This window comes from Megascapheus bottae, chromosome 28 (genome assembly GCF_031878675.1).
Source record: "Megascapheus bottae isolate mThoBot1 chromosome 28, mThoBot2.hap1, whole genome shotgun sequence".
In the NCBI taxonomy this organism is placed as follows: Eukaryota; Metazoa; Chordata; class Mammalia; order Rodentia; family Geomyidae; genus Megascapheus; species Megascapheus bottae.
In genome coordinates, this window is record NC_143536.1 from 10101938 (window position 1) to 10120021 (window position 18084).

Sequence of the window (18084 nt, forward strand, 5' to 3'; positions counted from 1 at the left end):
TGAGTGTGTGAGTGTGCATGCATGCATGTGTGTGAGTGTGTGAGTGTGCATGCATGCATGCGTGTGTGTGCGTGTGTGAGTGCGTGGTGTGTGTGAGTGCATGTATGCGTGTGTGTGCGTGCTGGGTGTGTGCGTGTGTGAGTGTGCATGCGTGAGTGTGTGAGTGTACATGCATGTGCGTGTGTGTGAGTGTGAGTGCGTGTGTGTGCATGAGTGTGCCATGTGAGTGTGTGTGCCATGTGTGCACGTGTGTGTGTGCGTGTGTGTGTGTGTGAGTGTGTGTGGCCCAGCACCCCGTGATGGTGTCAGAAGATTGGATTCCCCAGCCGTCTAACTGATTTTCTACGTCATGGGGAAGGGGGCCTGGGTGTGGGCTGGGGGGGGGCAGCTCTGGATTGATGGGAGACACGGGGTCCCCAGGGCCCCCACCTGCCCAAGCTGGCCTGTCAACCTGTCTTGGGTATGAGGAGACAGGCAAAGGTGCCAAGGGAGGAGCAGGTGAGGGACAGGAAGCAGGGGCGCAGGGGATGACACGGGTGCATGATGTGCCCCCCCCCGACAGTGCCGGGTCAGCCAGGATGCAGGTCAGCGGCCCTCGGGGCCCTGCCTCGGTAGCTCTGCCTCTCCTCTGGCAGTGCCCACCTTGGGAGAGTGCCAGGGTCCCTGGATCTCACACACTAGTTGAGCCCTGCATTATTGGGGGACCCCACTCTCCCCTCTGCCTGGCACTGGCCTGGCCAGTCAGCAGGGAAGCCAAGGTTTGCCTGTAGCAGCCACCTCCAGACGCCATGTCCCAGAATAAGCTGGGAGTGAGGGGGCATGGAGGGCTGGAGCTGGGAGGGGGCCTCCCCGGGGTCCCTCACATCTCGTGTTTTTCAGGTGACGCCTGCACGGACACCCCACCATGGCTTCAGACCACCAGACCCAGGCAGGCAAGCCGCAGCCCCTCAACCCCAAGGTACCATGGTGGGCAGGGGATGTGGGGGGGACAAGCAATCCTCCTACAGACTCAGTTTCCCTTCTGCCAGTGCCCCCTCCCACCCCGTCCCTCCCGGGGACTCAGTCTCTCTGGTGTGTACACTGGGCTTGGTTCTAGGGCCTTGTTGGAGATGGAGTTGTGAATGGGAGGTCGTGTGTCCTGTTAAGACCTGCTCTTGCTGAGGGGTCCGGGGCCAGTCACTTGACCTCTCTGGGACCTGGTTCCCTCCTCTTATATTGACAGGCAGGGTGGCTGTGAAGAGGCAGAGAAATCAGGCTGAGCCTACACCTGGCTCACCTGCGGTACCCATCACCCAGTGCCAGCCGAGACCCCCAGGGACCCTCAGGCCTCTGTCAGCTGCCCCCCACCCATTGCCTCCCTGTCCTCTGCTCCAGAGTCTGGGGGTCCCACTGGGGCCCCACTGTGTCTGACATGGTACCTGTCTAGGCTGGGCAAAGCTGGTCCAGCTCCCCACCTGCTCTGTGCATATTTTGGGAGCTGGGTTCTCAGAGAACAGACAGACAATAAGCAAACAAATACTAAGAGAGAGACATCTTCACAGGGTAAGAGGCTCCCCAGAGCCAACAAGGAGGGGGTGGAGTAGGGGTGAGTGGGGGGTCCCAGGCCCCTCAAAGGAGATGAAAGAGACCTGTCTGGGTGAAGTAGGGAGCCGTTATGTGGGAATCAGAGGCAGGGATCAGTGAGAGTATCTGGGTAAGGAGAAGTAGCATGTGCAAAGGCCCTGAGATTGCTAATAAGCATGGGTGAATTTGAAGAACAGTGAGAACATGCTCTAAACTCCTTTAAAGCCATGCTATTAAAAATAAAAACTTTCCCGAAGTCACATTACCCAAAACAAAAAGTCAGACAAACACAGGTGAAATGAATTTTCACCTAATCCTTTGTTGAATTCACACAATACCTAAAAAAATACAACACAAATGTTCTGCTTACAGAACATCTTAACGTGGTCTGGTTTCACGTGCCCACCAGCTGTGCTGGATTCAAAGGTGTAAGCTTAGAAGATTCGGCCCCGAGGCCAGGGGCGGTGGCTTACATCTGAAATCCCAGCCACTCAGGGGGCTGAGATGGGAGGATCATAGACCAGTCCACTGAAATCTGGACTGAAGGTGGGACTCGGTGGTAGAGTGCCCACCATCAACCACGAGCAAGCTTGAGCAAATGCGAGGGCCGTGAGTTCAAGCCTCAGTGGCACCAAAACCTAACACCAAATGCTCAGACAATGTGAGGGGTTCGAGAGTGTGTGACCATGGTACTTAGAGACAAATGGCAGGCTCGCTGGCCTTCCTCCAGGCCAGCACCAGTCTCCCAGGCCAGGAGTGCGACACACCAAGGCGCCTGCTCCAGATCCTTCCCCGGTGCTCGAAGGTGGGCTGCGTTTTCCTCCTTGCAGATGGGAGAAGGGAGGCCCGGATAGTCAAGGTCTTCCTGGGGTTGCACAGTGTGTGAAGAAAGTGGCTGGGGGAGGAGGAGGAGGGCATTCCTTAACCCTGTCCACCACCAGGTCAGTGAGCATGAGCACTGGACAGAGAGCCTGGAATGCCGGCTGCTCCCTCTGCTTCTTTTGTTCTGCTAATCTGGGGCTTTGCAGTGGGCGCCTGGAGGGCGGGCACCAGTGAACCCTGCTGACACAGCGGCTCTGTGTTGTGCCCTGCTCCCCCCCACCCCACACACACACATCTGGAGCCCTGAGCTCACTTCTTCAGCCAGAGGTGATGGTGAGGAGACAAAGGGGGTGGTGGTAGAATGCTAGCCTTGAACAAAGGAGCCGAGCGAGAGGACAAGGTTCTGAGTTTAAGCCCCAGGACACACACACACACACACACACACACACACACACACACACACACACTGCCCCCATCTCAACCAATGGCTTGGCCAGGTGCTGTGCATCTATCACCCCAGCAGCATGAGAAGCACAAGGAGGAGGATCGCAGCCCAAGGCCACCTGGGCCTGAGATAAAATGAGTCCTAGCTAGAAAATATCCAATGCTGTAGATGTGGCTTTAAAGGGGGAGCGCCTGCTACAAGTTTAGTCCCTAGTACTGTGAGAAGAAGGGGAGGAAGAAGGAGAAAGAGGAGGAGAAGAGAAGGAGAAGAGGAGGAGAGGGAGAAGGAAGGAAGGAAAGAGGGAAGGAGGGAGGGGAGGCAGTGGAGGAATATTCCAGAAAAGCTCAGGTGTGCGCAGGTGTGAGCAGCTGTGCGTGATACATATGGATCTCCTGGGCCAGCTCTGCTGGGTGCTGTACTGGCACCGCTGCCATCCCTGACCACTCACTGGCCTCTGCAGGATGGCTGTAAATGTCTTCCCCAGGCCCCAGGGCTTGGTGGACCCCCACAAATGTACCTCAAGGCAGCTTGTGTGTTCTGCCTTAGAACCAGGAGTTTGTGGGGTTCAGGCTGGGCCTCCCAGCAGGTGCCTGGGCCCTGGCCCCCTCTATCCCTCTATCTCCCCCTATCTTCCCCTCCCCACTTCCCCTCCTCCTCTCTCTCCCTCCTCCCCTCCCCTCCTTGTTGCCCCCCCTCCCATTGCAGATCATCGTGTTTGAGCAGGAGAACTTCCAGGGCCATTCCCACGAGCTCAGTGGGCCCTGCCCCAACCTGAAGGACACGGGCGTGGAGAAGGCTGGCTCCATACTGGTGCAGGCTGGACCGTGCGTATAGGGTTGGGGTGCCAGTGGCTGGGGCGCTGGGGGTGGGTCTTCCTGCTCTGAGCCCCTAGACTGTCTAACTTAGGGGGTCAGGACCTGAGGGTCTGGCAGCCTTTGGAGAGAATTGATGCCTTGGGAGCAAGGAGCTTCGGGTTCGAATCTCGGTCCCACACTTGGGGGCGGTGGAGTGTCCCTGTGAGGAGGGGAGTCGTGAGGTCCTTTTTTTTTGGTGTGGGTAAGCTGTTCCCTTCCACCATGGGGTCTGCAAGAAGAGAGACAGACAGGGAGAGAGACAGAGACAGAGACAGAGACAGAAAGCCCCTTCTCTCCCCTGCCTTGTGGCTGGGCACGGTTCTGTATGATGAGATGGCAGGTGCCAGGCTGACCTGGCGGATCCCCGCTGCCCCTTCTCTGTGGGATCCTCGGGAATGGGGGGGGCCTGTGACCCCCAACAGTTGAATGCTGGGGCTACCTCTAGGCCCAGGGGAACTTGCTGAGTACAGGTTCCCATGGGGTAGCTGGGAGGTGTGGGGATCCCCCCTCAAAGGAAATGCCCAGCTGTAGGGGGCACCTCTGAACCCACCTTTCTGGATGAATGAAGTTCTCATCACTGGAATGCTGTTATCTGAGTTTTGGTGGTTACATTTTTTGTTTTGTTGGTTGTAGGACTTGAATTCTGGGCCTGGGCACTGTCCCTGAGCTCTTCAGCTCAAGGCTAGCGCTCCACCATTTTGAGCCACAGTGCTACTTCCCATTTTCTGATGGTTAATAGGAGATAAGAGTCTTGCAGATTTTCCTTGCCTGGGCTGGCTTTGAACCACAATCCTTAGATCTCAGCCTTCTGAGAAGCTAGGACTATAGAAATGAGCTATCAGCACCCTGCGATCTGCTTTAGTTATCTTTTTTTCCTTCCTTCCTTCCTTCCTCCCTCCCTTCCTTCCTTCCTTCCTTCCTTCCTTCCTTCCTTCCTTCCTTCCTTCCTTCCTTCCTTCCTTCCTTCCTTCTCTCTCTCTCTCTCTCTCTCTCTCTCTCTCTCTCTCTCTCTCTCTTTCTTTCTTTCTTTCTTTCTTTCTTTCTTTCTATTTTTTTGTCTATCATGGGACTGCAACTCTGACCTGGATGCTCTGACCTGGATACTCAAAGCTACCGCCCTACCCCGTGAGCCACAGCGCCACGTCCAGCTTTTTTTTGTATATGTGGGTACTGAGGAATCGCCCAAGGCTTTGTGCATGTGAGGCAAGCACTGTTGATAAGTGTTAATAAGTACATGTAGCCCACAGTGGCCTCGAACATGTGATCTTCCTGCCTCATGATAAACCATTGTTTATTGATGTTTGAAGTTAAGGATTTGGAGTGGACAGACAGACAGACAGACACCCCCCCCACCCCCACAGCTCCAATGTTACCATTCAAAAGTAACCATTGTGATGCTTTGGGGATCAACTTAGACTTTCCACTATGTACATATTTAGTTTTTTTTTTTAAGTCAACTTTTTGCTGATGGCTCACACCTGTCGTCCTGGCTACTAAGGAGACTGAGGTCTGAGGATCACAGTTCAAAACCAGTCTGAGGAAGAAAAATCTGCGACACTCTTATCTCCAAGTGTCAAAAAAAAAAAAAAAAAAGCTGATACTGGCTCTGTGACTCAAGCAATAGAGCACTAGCCTTGAGCAAGAGAGCTCAGGGACAGTGCCCAGGCCCTGGGTTCAAGCCCTGAGACCAGCACTAACAACCCGCAGATCCAGATCTGTGTGAGGCTTTATGGAAAGTTTCGAGAACTTGGCAGCGAGGGCTGTGGTGTGGCTGGGAGCCTTGGCTGGTCTTGCCAATGCCACGAATCCACCGGATTCAGGCTGCTTGTCTTGTGTTCTGAGGCTGGCTCTTAGTCTGGCAGGCACCCGGGCTGAGCCTGGCTCGGAGAGGTGGGGACAGGGGGGCACTGGTGGCCCTCAGCTTTATTTCCTGCATGATTCCACATGATTGAAGGCATCCGGCCCCGGGTTCTGGTAATAATAACGGGGTTCCTCCTCAGAGGGCCCAGGCTGGGGAATGGTGCCATCCACACCCCCTCTCCCGTTTCCCTGTGCAGCTGGGTGGGCTATGAGCAGGCCAACTGCAAGGGCGAGCAGTTCGTGTTTGAGAAGGGCGAGTACCCACGCTGGGACTCGTGGACCAGCAGCCGGAGGACGGACTCCCTCAGCTCACTGAGGCCCATCAAAGTGGTGAGCTCCCCCCACCACCCACCACCTGCCGTGCCACCTCGGGACCCAGGCCTGGGGAGGGGTGCCCTTATGCCTCCCCTCACAAGAAGTGGATGTGACATGGGGGAATCCTGTCACAAAGCAGCTGCTCCATCAACAACCATAGCAATATCAAAAGATAGGCTGAGGCTACGCAAGAGACTGAGATCTGAGGCTCGGGGTTCAAAGCCAGCTCCGGCAGGAAACTCTCTGAGCCTCTTAGCTCTAATTAACGGTTGAAACGCTGGAGACAGAGCGGGGGCTCAAGTGGTAGAGTGCTAGTTTTGAGTAAAATTGCTCAGGGACAGCGCCCAGGCCCTGAGTTGAAGCCCCACAACACACACACACACACACACACACACACACACACACACACACACACACACAGTAATCTGGGTCAAGGGGTGAAGAAAAGAAGGTTCTTCTCTTATTCAACATTCACGTAGGAGTTTCCAAAACCTCCTGTGTCCTGATTCTTTTTGTGTTTGAACTAGAAACACGTGCATGCTTATTATAAAGGCTATGCACAGAGGGGTGAGAGTTACCTCGTCAGACAAACAGTACCTTTCCTTTTGCACATTCCCTCTTCCTTTACTCTCTCCCAGATTTTTCCCCCACCCCCACCCACAAGTTGCACAGTTCATTTTCGGCCCTGTTTAGTGAGTACCACTGCTGCGTTTGTCCCTCCATTCCAGGCCCTGACTCTTACTAGAGTGTGAAGGGTTGGGTTGGTGCAAGGACCCAGCAGAGGCCTGTTATTCCTACCAAGCATCCTTCTCAGCCCTGCTCGCTCCTCTCCAGGCCTGTGGAAGGCTGGCACACATTGGCCTTGGCACCCACAGGGCAGGGATCCTGTGGTATTGACTCTGCTGCTCCCAGCTGTGTGACCCTGGCCATGTCACTTCACCTCTCTGAGCCCCGGTTTTCTCTTCCTCTAGAATGGCTTAGAGGCAGAAATGACTGAAGAACTCTTATCTGGGGAGTGGAGGGTGGGAGGGGGGCAGCCGCCAGGTAGAAAAGAGGGAGTGGAGCCCCTCCCTCCCCGCCTGTCCCCCTCCCCCCCAGGACAGCCAGGAGCACAAGATCACCCTGTACGAGAACCCCAATTTCACCGGGAAGAAGATGGAGATCGTGGATGACGACGTGCCCAGCTTCCACGCGCACGGCTACCAGGAGAAGGTGTCGTCGGTGCGCGTGCAGAGCGGCACGTGAGTGCCCCCACCCCCTGAGGCCCCGGGGGTGTCCCCTCTGCCCCTGGCCGAGCCCAAGTTGGCTCTCACTAACGGGCATTGCCCCTCGCTGTCTGCCTGCCTGTCTGTCTGTCTGTCTGTCTGTCTGTCTGTCTGTCTCTGTCTGCCTGCCTGCCTGCCTGCCTGCCTGTGTGTCTGTCTGTCTGTCTCTGCCTGCCTGTTTGTCTCTGTCTGTCTGCCTGCCTGCCTGTCTGTCTGTCTGTCTGTCTGTCTATCTGTCTGCCTGCCTGTCTGTCTCTGCCTGCCTGTCTGTCTCTGTCTGTCTGCCTGTCTGTCTGTCTGTCTGTCTGTCTGTCTCTGCCTGCCTGTCTGTCTCTGTCTGTCTGCCTGTCTGTCTGTCTGTCTGTCTGTCTGTCTCTGTCTGTCTGCCTCCCTGTCAGGAGAAGGAAGCAAGCCCAGGGCGGAGGCCCCACCCCACCCCGCTTCTCTCCACCCACAGGTGGGTGGGCTACCAGTTCCCCGGCTACCGCGGGCTGCAGTACTTGCTGGAGAAGGGCGACTACAAGGACAGCAGTGACTTCGGGGCGCCCCACCCCCAGGTGCAGTCTGTGCGCCGCATCCGGGACATGCAGTGGCACCAGCGGGGCGCCTTCCACCCCTCCAACTAGTGCCGGGGGGGGGGCCCCCTTCTCCTCCTCCCTTTCCTCTCTTCTTCTCCCCCCTTCCTCCTCCTCCCCACGTCCCGCCACTGCACACCCCAGCCAGCAATAAAGTGTGCCTTGCAATGTGTCTGCTCTGGATCTTTCATTCACTGCGGTTGTGGGAAGAGGCAGAGACAGAGGGAGACAGAGACAGAGACGCAGAGACGCAGAGAGAGAGACAGGGACAGAGAGAACCAGGCAAGAGTAGGGCATCAGGGCCTCCAGCAAACCTCCAGCTCTGCCGCTCCTTAGCTGTGGGGTGCTGTCCACATTCTGCACCTCCCTGGGCGTCTGTGTTTTCTGGCGGTACCAGGGCTTGAACTCTGGGCCTGGCACTCTCCCTTGGTCAATGCTGTACCACGTCAGCCACACACCTCCAACCAGGCTTTTCTTTTGTGTCTTTTGGAGATGGAGTTTCATGTGTTTCCTGCGTCGGCTTTGATTCTCAGTCCTCTAGATCTCATGCTCTCGAGCAGCCAGGATCACAGGTGTGAGCAGCCAGGATCACAGGTGTGAGCCACCGGGGCCCAGCTTGACCCTGCATTTTCTTTTACCAGACTCCCAACTCCTCACGCCTCTGAAGCCTCCATGGCTTGGCTGACCTCCAGGGCCATGAGCAGAATTGGGCTGGGGCGTAGCTCAAGTGACCGAGTGCCTGCTTAGCCATGACAAGGCCCCGAGTTCAATCAGAGCAACATAAGTGTGGCTTTTTGTTGGCACAGCCACCCCTACACCACCTGGCAATGGTGTAAGGCGAGGGGAAAGGCCCTGAAGACACCGGAGAAGGGAGGGGCTCCCACCTGGCCTGGTCCCTAAATGGGTCTGGCAGGCAGGGAGGGCTGGGAAGGTGGTGGCCCCCAAACTTCGGTGACGGCCTCCCCCACTGTTAGTAGGACAAGATGGCTGTTATTTATTCTGCTGACAAGTCTGTGATTTGAGCAGGGCCAGGGCGTGGGGCTTCCAAAGGAGCTGTGCAGGGTGTGGCCAGGTGGGGCTGGGCTGTGAGGACGCTCCCCCCTCCCCCCACAAACTGCCTCTGTTCCCCCTCAACCTCAAGGGGCTGGTTCCCAATTTGACCACCAGGTGTCAGCAAAGCGCTGTGTTTGAAGTTCCCGGCTTGGAGCAGAGCACTGTCAGTCACTGAGGAGGCTGAGTGAGGGGGGGACCTTAGGGCCCCATCTTCTGCAAAAGACCCAGGTGGGGACCCTCCCACACACACCCCATCCCAAGGATGGGAAAGCTCTGCCCCCAGGGTATTTGGAGGGAAGGACAATAAACATACATACATTCATAATACTAAAAAGGAATAGTGCTATAACTCTTGACCTTGGGAGAAGGTTCCCACACCAGAACCCTCAGGCCCCCTGAAAATTAAAATCCATGTTTACAGCATCTACCTAGAGTTAACCAGTCCAAATCTGGGGCTTCTTGGGGGGGGGTTGTATGTGTCACACACAATCTGAGGTATAAGAGACAGAGACAAGAGAAAAAGAGAAGGGAGAGGCAGACAGAAAAGACAGGAATGCGAAGAGGGAGAGGGAGAGATTAGAACCACCCTAGCATGGAGCGGCTGGTTGGCAGTCGTTCTTTGTGTTGTAGAGAGAGAACGGCACAGAGAGGGGAATCCAACTCCAGCACGTGGCGCCTGGATCCAGCTATGCCTGAAACAAGACCTACTCTCCCCCATGTGGCATAAACCCATCTGAGTTGAAGCAATGATTGGTGGCTGCTTGTCGTCCCCTTAAAGTCATTGACAAATTGGCCAAGGAAATGGCAGGTGTGTTTGTGTCCATAAGCTACCATTTGGGCTGGACCAGACTAGGCATCCAGCTGCCAGATGGCCTAAGCCTCCAGTCTGGAGGCTTGCCCAACTGTCCTGAAGTGCCCGGCCTCAGTTTCCTCCTGAGTAACCTGTGGGCCCCCTGTCTCTCCAGCCCAGCTTGTGGCTCCATGCCCTCTGGCCCCAGCACGGAGAAGCACCCCCTCTTCCGTGGGGTGGCTCACCTCGGGTGTGGGGGGAATGCAGCCTGCAGCTCTCTCCACCACTGACCCACTTTTTACACACATTTGGCCTCAGGCCCAGGCCCTGGCCTATGTTAGGGCCACCTCATTTTGTGGCAGGAAAAAGAGTCACAAAGGCTACCCTCACACAGCGGGTCACTGTGGGGTGGAATGGGGGACAGGATGGCCCAGGACTGGGCTGTGATGGGAGGACTGTCCTGTGGACAAGTCCTGCCACCTCTCCTGCATAGAGGCCCCTCCAAAGGCCTGGTGTAAACAGAGCTCAGGGAGGTGTGGGGAGTTTGGCTGGTCTGGGGTGAGGAAAGCTCAGGCCTGGATGGGAATAAAGTTCAAGGACATGGCGGCTGCCTGCCCAGAGAGAGTCAAGTTCATGGGCTGAGGGCTGGACGGCTGGGCAGGTGGCACCCGCTCACCCAGGAACTGCATTCACATCCCCTGTTCTGTCTGCAGACTTGCAGATATGGCTGGATCCAGGTCCTGTGTCTCACTGTCCTGGTCATGGATCTTGACCTCCCTGGCTTCCCCGCTTCAGGATCTCAAAGCGAAGGCCCTGCCTGGGTCTAGCCCTAGAACCTGTCCGTCTACCTCTGTCTCATTCCAAGCACAGTCCCACTGGCAACTCCACAGGTCCTCCACTCTGCCAAGCTGCCCCATGGGGGCCTTGGCACATGCCAGATCCTGCCCCTTCACCTAGTTAGGCGCTGACTGTCCCTCTGACATTCCTGTAGCCCTGTGTGCTGCTTTACCTTTATTCTTCTTTGGAGGAAGAGGGTCACTGGGGTTTGAAGTCAGAAAATCTGCCACGCAGGTTCTGTAGCACTTGCGCCACGTCCCCACTGCACTCTGCATTTTTTTTTTTTACCCAGGCTGGCCTCAGACCACAATCCTTCTCTCTCTGCCTCCCTGATAGCTGAGATCACAGACAAAAACCCACCAGATCTGGCCTGCATTCTGGGCTTCTCGTCTCGCACTGGTCCTCAGACTGCATCTCCTCCCTGGCCCCTTTCCCCTGGGAGGGGAGATGGGTACCACAACGTAGGATCACAATCTCAGCTGATCCTATACCTTGACCTAGCGGGACCCCTGTGAGCCCAGAGAGATGGGACCCTCCCGTAGCAGACGTGTGTGTGAGAGCTGGGGCAGGGCCCACTCCAGCTTGTGGCCCCGGCTTTTTTTTTTTTTTTAGTAAAATCTGGGAGTAACATCAGCAGTGCAGGTGGAGCGAGCAGAGCAGATGGTAAGTGATGGACACAAATGGCCGAGGTGAGAGCCGAGTTAATGGGTGTGTGGGTGATGGACACACTGGGCCCTGGCGTCTGGAGGTCACCCTGTCACCGTGGGAACGCCGTGCTACTCTGGGGACTGGGGCAGAGGCCCTATGAGTCCATGGTGGCAAATTGCTCCTTGGTGTGCCAGCTGGCTGCCAGCCGGCGGAGCGGCTCTCTTTGTGCCTTGAAGGAATTAATTATGCCTTCTGGCAAAGAGATGGAGCAAGGTTTATGTCAGAGTCAGCGACAGATGGCCCCGGGAGAATAACACAAGGCTGTGGAGATGGGGTGGGGGGGGGAGGGGGGACACTGGTGTCCAGGGTCAAGAGAGGCATAGGTGAGTGCACCTGTGCACATTCACACGGCTCACACATTTACAAGTGTGTACATGTGTGCGCATGTGTGTTTGTGTGTAGCAGGTGGAAAAGGACACTTGCTGGGACCTGACACTGCCTCTTTCAGTGTGTGTGTGTGTGTGCGCCCTGGGGCCTGAACTCAGCGCCCGTGCACTATCTCTGAGCTTTTATTTCTTTATTTTCTTTTCTTCAAGTCATTTTCCTTTACTACTTCGAGCCACAGAGCCGCTTCCAGCTTTTTGGTGGGGTCATTGATAAAAGTCTCATAGATTTTCTTGTCCAGGCTGCCTTTGAACCATGATCCTCGGATCTCAGCGTCCTGAGTAGCTGGGGTGACAGATGGGACAGTTTTGAAGTAAAAGGAGGCGCTATGCAATGGGTCTGAGCACCCAGAGGATAGCTAGTGGCCAGCAGGCAGGCAGCAGGTACAGCTGAGGACCGGGGGCGGGACGGAGCGGGGTGGGGGGGCTTCCCACTCGAGGCAGCTCACAACAGGCTGGAGCTACCTTTCAATTTGCTCTTAGACCAGGGCACATTTTCAAAAAAAATGTAAGAATTGCTCCTCTGGAACTTTTCATGTCCTGTTTCTGCACTGCAGGTAACAGAGGGTAAACTGAGGCATCAGAGAGCAAAACCACAAGACAATAGGGAGTTGAGGCTGATCAGTGAAAGCAGGGGAGACCTCGTGTGCAGGGTCTACACCTGCCCCGTCCAGCCAAATCCAAGGCTCAAGTGTAGGCAATTCCATCCCATTCCAGACAAACAGAACAGTCTAGCAGGCCTTCTTGCGAGCGCTGCACACTAAAGAGCCAGTGTTTCACAAACTATGTCTCATGGGGCATTAGTTCTGAGAGAGGTTAGCTGAGGTTCTGAGGAGGAAAGGAGGAGATTGAGCAGAGCCACTTTATACCATCCCTTTAGGTTCCATTCATTTATTTATTTTGTAGTATGGGGGTTTCAACTCAGAGGTGTGTGGCAGGTGCTCTACCAATAGCCACACCCAGAGCCCTTTCTACCTACATCTCATTCACAGATGGGACTATACCCGTGCACTAACGGCTCTGCTTATTGGTTGAGATGGAGGCATGAAGACACCTGGAGGCAATGGATGTGTTCCGGTAACAGTGATTATCATTTATTATTTACTTATTTATTTATTTATGCCTAAGCTGGCCTTGAACTCCTAATCTCCACCTTCTGAGTACTTGGGGGTCAAAGTCATATACTGCTCTACACAGCCTCTGTGTTGTTTCTTTTAAAAAAAAAAGGAAGAAAGAAAGGAACAAAGAAAGAAAGGAAAAAGAAAAGAAACCAAATAGTCAGGTAACCTTGTTCCAGAGCTGAGAATTGTCTGTGGTGTAGACAACAGGTGGGACTTTCATCCTGCTATCAACAGCTTGATTCCTAACACAAAGCCTCCCCCCCCACACACAACCTTGGCTTACAGGACTCCACGGGTGAGAACTGGAGACTCTGTCAGGCCTCCCTTGTCTCTGCAGATGCCTTTGAGCAGCAAGGCATTCCAGATTTCTTCAGCCCCACCTCACCAGCCAACCTCATCCCAAGCTCCCACCTCTCTCCTGGATAGTTGCCTTTGCTCTTCTTCATGATTGGAGCCAGTTCAGCACGCCAAGAATGGCACCATGGCCTCCCCCCCTCCCTTTCCCCCCTCTCTCCCTCCCATCCTCACACCTCTAATGTGGTCTGAAAAGGCACCTGACTCGGTGCCAACTGCATGACTCTCTCAACTCCTATCACTTGTCTCTGAACGAGAATCCGAATTATATTTCCATCATAAACCTATGGTCTGCATGCGCCAATGTTAAGACCCACGTGAAGTGTAAAGCTTTATATTTATCCCATGCAAATGTTAGCTGGTGAGATTTGCCTTCAAGCTCCTGCTTGATTCCTGGCTCGTGTTTTCAGGCCCTTGGAGATCTCCGCCTCCATGACAGAATTGAGCCTGTGACCTTTGAATATGATATTTTTCATGTGCGAATCCAGCGCAGGTTCTTTTTTCCTCCTCCTAATGACTTTTCTCTTGCAAGTCTCACCCCTTACTCTACTCAAGCAATTCAGACAAGGGTTGACAGGGTCTCCATCCCAGAAAGAGCTTGGGACCAAGGGCTAGCACCTTCCAGCTCTGATTGGCTTATAGACAGACCTCTGATGGACCTGATTGATATTGGTTAACTCAGAGGTGAGACTCTCCCTCCAACACTGATTGGCTTAGGGACTGAAGACCCGATAAACATCACCAATACTGACCAATCAGACACAAGACCCAGGCCCCTCGCCCCTGATTGGCTAGAGGTAGGACCCACCTCCATCCTTGATTGGCTAAGGGGTAGATGCATGGGGAACATGGAGAATTCCTCTTGGTAGCCTGGAGACAGCTGGAAAGTGACAGAGATGGGGGACATTTTCCACTAGGCTTGGTGTAAAAAAGAGGAGGTCCAGGGGCGGGAGTTTGGCCTAGTGGTAGAGTGCTTGCCTAGCATGCACGAAGACCGGTGTTCGAGTCCTCGGTACCACATACATAGAAAAAAGCTGGAAGTGGTGCTGAGGCTCCAGTGGTAGAGCTCTAGCCTTGAGAAAGTCCAAGGACAGTGCTCAGGCCCTGAGCTCAAGTCCAGGACTGGCAAAAAGAAAAAAAAGAGGAGGTCCTAGACCTGCTGACTGACAGCTGTGTGTTTCTCTCTGTCTCTGTCTGTCTATCTGTCTGTCTGTCTCTCTCTCTCTCTATTTCTCTCTCACACACACGGAACATTATAATAGATTATATTCCCAGCCATGCTTCCAAATGAACTCCTAGGAGGAAGACAGATCACGTACGGACAGGCCGCCAGGCAGGAGGCAAAGGGCGTAAGAGGGTGCACAGTCACAGTTACCATTAGTGACAGGTGTGGGTTTGGTGGCTGCCTCGGGCCAGGTGTGAAGTGGAGGCACAACGACACCCAGAGGTGAGGGGTGGGTGCCTGTCACTGTGATTTTTCCCCGGGTGCTGTCAGAACTAATTGAACAGTGTGCTGTCGGAGGCCGCAGGTCGTGGTCTGCAAATGGTATTTCAGTTCTCGTCAGTGGCAGCAGCAGCAGGACATCTCTGCACCTCGGATGGGTATCTGGATGTTTCAGAAACCGGGGATCTCATGTTCTGCCAGTCACACTTGGAATGTAGCCACAGAAGGACACCACAGAGGGTTTGTTCACAATGTTGGGTTAAATATGTGAGAGGGGTCCAAGATGTTTTCCTATGTAAACATCTTCTGAGAGATTGCCCGTGTCCCATGACATTTGAGTATGCAAAAAACCAGGAGGTGTTATAGCAGAAAATGCAAATCCAGAAGACCTCTTGGAAGAAGTTTGCCGTGTGTGTGCGTGTGTGCGTGCGTGCATGCGTGTGTGTGTGTGTGTGTGTGTGTGTGTGTATACACACACCGCCCCATCTTTATTCTGCTTAGACCTAAAGTAAACTGTGGACACGTGACGTGCCTGAGTGTTGCTTACTTCACCACATCTTCTGGTCCAGCTGTGTGAATTATTTATGTATTGAAATATGTACTTGCACTATTAAAATATACTCTCTTCTCTATCATAGACAGGGCATTAGATTAGTGTCCTATTAAACTATGGGACTGGTATTATATTATCTGTGAAGTTCATGGAATTATAAAGGCAGCATGATTTTTGAAAGGTGATATGATCACACACATCCCCATCAAACCATTTCTGAAGATGTATTTATCCTAAACTCTTAGCCTCTACTATATGTCAGGTCGAATTGGGAGTTTTTATTGGAGAGCTGGCATCTGTAGGTGGCCTCTTGTTTCAAAGACCTGCAGCCCCTCAAATATACTGAACACTTAGAAAATCAAGCCTGAACCATAGCAAAGCAAAGAAAGAGAAGACAAACAATACCAACAAAGCAGATCATCTCCGATGGAGAGCTGAAGTGAGATCCGTGGTGATTGGAGGAGAGCCAGGAGACACAAGGTATGGTGTAATGGCATCTAAGCTGGTCTGGGCCTAAATAGTGCCAGGGGCAGGGGGCAGGGTCACAGGAAACCTGAGAGTCTCTCGAGTTCAAAGCACAAGCCTTATAGGTCCAGTAACTTATCCATCCAAGTCCCAGCCTCTGCCTCTAGGAATTCAGGCATGTCTGTTACTTAGGGGAGGAACTTTCCTGCCTCTACCATGAAGACAAGATGGCACCAGGTAAACCTACCGGGTGGTCAAGATGGCTGGGGTTAGATCCATTATCCTTATTTCATGATGATCCAGGCTGTTTAGGTGGAAATTTTAAAATAGAAATCAAACAAACTCCTCCATTTCTTGGGCCAATAAGTGCATTGTTAAAAAGATCATTTGAATGGATGTTATTTCCCGAGCTTCAAGTGTGTTGACTCATAGAGCTCTAGAGGGTCCCTTTGGATTCCTGTTTGTGTGGGCTTTCTTCTTGCTTGGCTGAGTCAAGACTATATGAGCTTTTTGAAAGCAAAGGTGGCATGTCTCCCCACTTTCCGTCTTCCCCCACAAATATCCAGAGGAGTGAGTGGGGTGAGCCTTTAATGATTCATGCTCTCATGTGTTCTAGCTCTTGGTGACATATCCAGATATGTCTCCTGTGTATCATCCACCTGTGCTGGGATACACAATATAATAATAATATTTAACAATAATGATACTAAAACAATAAGGCACTTTACAGACAGGAGCTCACCTTGATCTCATGAACACGAGTAAAGGGTTTTGGGGAAAAAAATTCTGGTTTTCAGATACTTCATCTTCTGCTCCTGCTTTTATCTTCCTGCTTGAGCCTGTCCCAATCCACATCACAGGCATCTCTGGGAACCTCAGCCCTGCCTACAATCCTAGCTACTCAGCAGGCAGAGGTCAGGAGGCTGATGGTTCAGGCCAGCCTAAGCCAAAACATGTACAACCCCCACTCCCCACCATCTCAATCAACAAGCCATCTCATTCCAGCTACTCCAGAACTATAAATAGGCGGAGTGCAGTCTGGATCAATCAGGGCAAAAAAGATAACAAGCAAAAAGAGTGCTGGGGAGGCATGGCTCAAGTGGTGAGGCAATCTGCCTGGTAAGTTCAAGGCACTGAGTTCAAGCCCCAGTACTTCATATACATACATACATACAGACATACATACAGACAGACAGACATACACATGCAGGGGACACTGAATGCCTTCAGAGATAAAGTAGGGAAAGTGAGTCAGTTAAGAATTTACAGAAGCCAGGGGTGAAGCTCAGTGGAGCACCTGGCTAGCATATGTGCAAGGGGGGGAGTGAGAGGGGAGGAGGGAGAGAAAGAATCAGAACCCACGTACCTCAATGGCTCAAATTAACTACCACCACCCTTGAAGTTATGTGTCTACACAGGAATTTGGGGAAAACACAAAGCCACACACACACACACACACACACACACACACACACACACACACACACACACACACACACTGTAGCGAGCCCCCATACACTGTTGCTGCACACTGGTGCAAAGGCCTGTGGTTTCTGAATACCTAAACCCTCTCCCCAGTACCTGTCACTTGCACAGTGACCCACTTTCAGTTCCAGAGGTAAGCCAAACCCCACCTGGCCTAAGCCAATCAGACATTCCCAAGTTGTGACCCCATCTCAGTCGGCATCAACCAATCAGAGACTCTGATTCTTGCCTAGTCTTGGAACCCAACTGGCCTCAGCCAATCAGAGATTCTGAATCCTGTGCATTATTAGAACCCAACTGGCTCCAGCCAATCAGAGATTCCGGCTCTGCCCCGCCCCCTGTTTTGTAGAGGAATAGCACTGGCTCCACCCCCGCCTGTCAGAACAGGTAGTTTCCAGGATGATTGACACTGCAGTGGACTTGTCACTTCAACCGACTCAATTAGACCTAAGGGCAGACTTGTGTTTGCTAATGGAGATAAAGAAATCTTTCCTTCAGCAACATGTGATGTATGCAGCTGTTCCAAACATTTTGTCATCATGATAAATAGGAATCTAAAAAAAAAAAAAAAATGAAACCCTCATTGAGAGAAGGCAGAACCAAGACAAACTGAAGAAAAATGGAGCCAGCACTCCAATCAAACTATTCCGGGCACAGGCATTGGCCTATTATTTATATTTACACGATTCAACAAGTTCCTTCTCTGTGCACATGACTGAAGCTGGGATCTGTTTCTTTCAACTAGAAGCGTCCTAGCTGGTACGCAGATCACTGAATGTACACCTTAAATGTCAGAAGGTTCGCTGTAAGCCCATTTTATTTTATTTTTGCTGGTCTGGGGGCTTGAACTCAGGGCCTGAGCGCTGTCCCTAAGCTTTGTTGCTCAAGGCTAGCGCTCTACCACTTGAGCCATAGCACCACATCTGGCGTTTTCTGAGTAGTTAATTGGAGATAAGAGTCTCATGGACTTTCCTGCCTGGGTTGGCTTTGAGCTTCGATCCCCAGATCTCAGCCTCCTGAGTAGCTAGGATGACAGCTGTGAGCCACCAGCGCTGGTGGTGCGTCTACTTTTGAAACCAGCCCAGCACTCAGCTTCAATTTAAACTGCCAGACGAACCAAAGAGTAATAAAGAAATGGCTGTTTTGTTCTCTTGCAAACACTGAGAGAGAATTTATAGGAAAATTGGGGGGG

General features: G+C 53.0%; 1 protein-coding gene across 1 annotated transcript; it reads left to right on the plus strand.

Moving 5' to 3' along the window:
* The first annotated feature begins 904 nt into the window (after positions 1-904).
* On the plus strand, positions 905-7750 carry Crybb2 (crystallin beta B2). The gene is made up of 5 exons (XM_090319999.1): positions 905-958; positions 3536-3654; positions 5742-5874; positions 6958-7100; positions 7582-7750. The coding sequence occupies exons 1-5, from the start codon at positions 905-907 to the stop codon at positions 7748-7750; spliced, it is 618 nt and encodes a 205-aa protein (XP_090176125.1).
* Positions 7751-18084: the final 10334 nt, after the last annotated feature.

Bases quoted from the DNA above. Each gene is read 5' to 3' on its own strand.
- Crybb2 (XM_090319999.1), top strand. From the start codon at position 905: ATGGCTTCAGACCACCAGACCCAGGCAGGCAAGCCGCAGCCCCTCAAC. The intron at 3,655-5,741 runs GTGCGTATAGGG...TTCCCTGTGCAG, and splicing joins ATACTGGTGCAGGCTGGACC to CTGGGTGGGCTATGAGCAGG. The intron at 7,101-7,581 runs GTGAGTGCCCCC...CTCCACCCACAG, and splicing joins GTGCGCGTGCAGAGCGGCAC to GTGGGTGGGCTACCAGTTCC.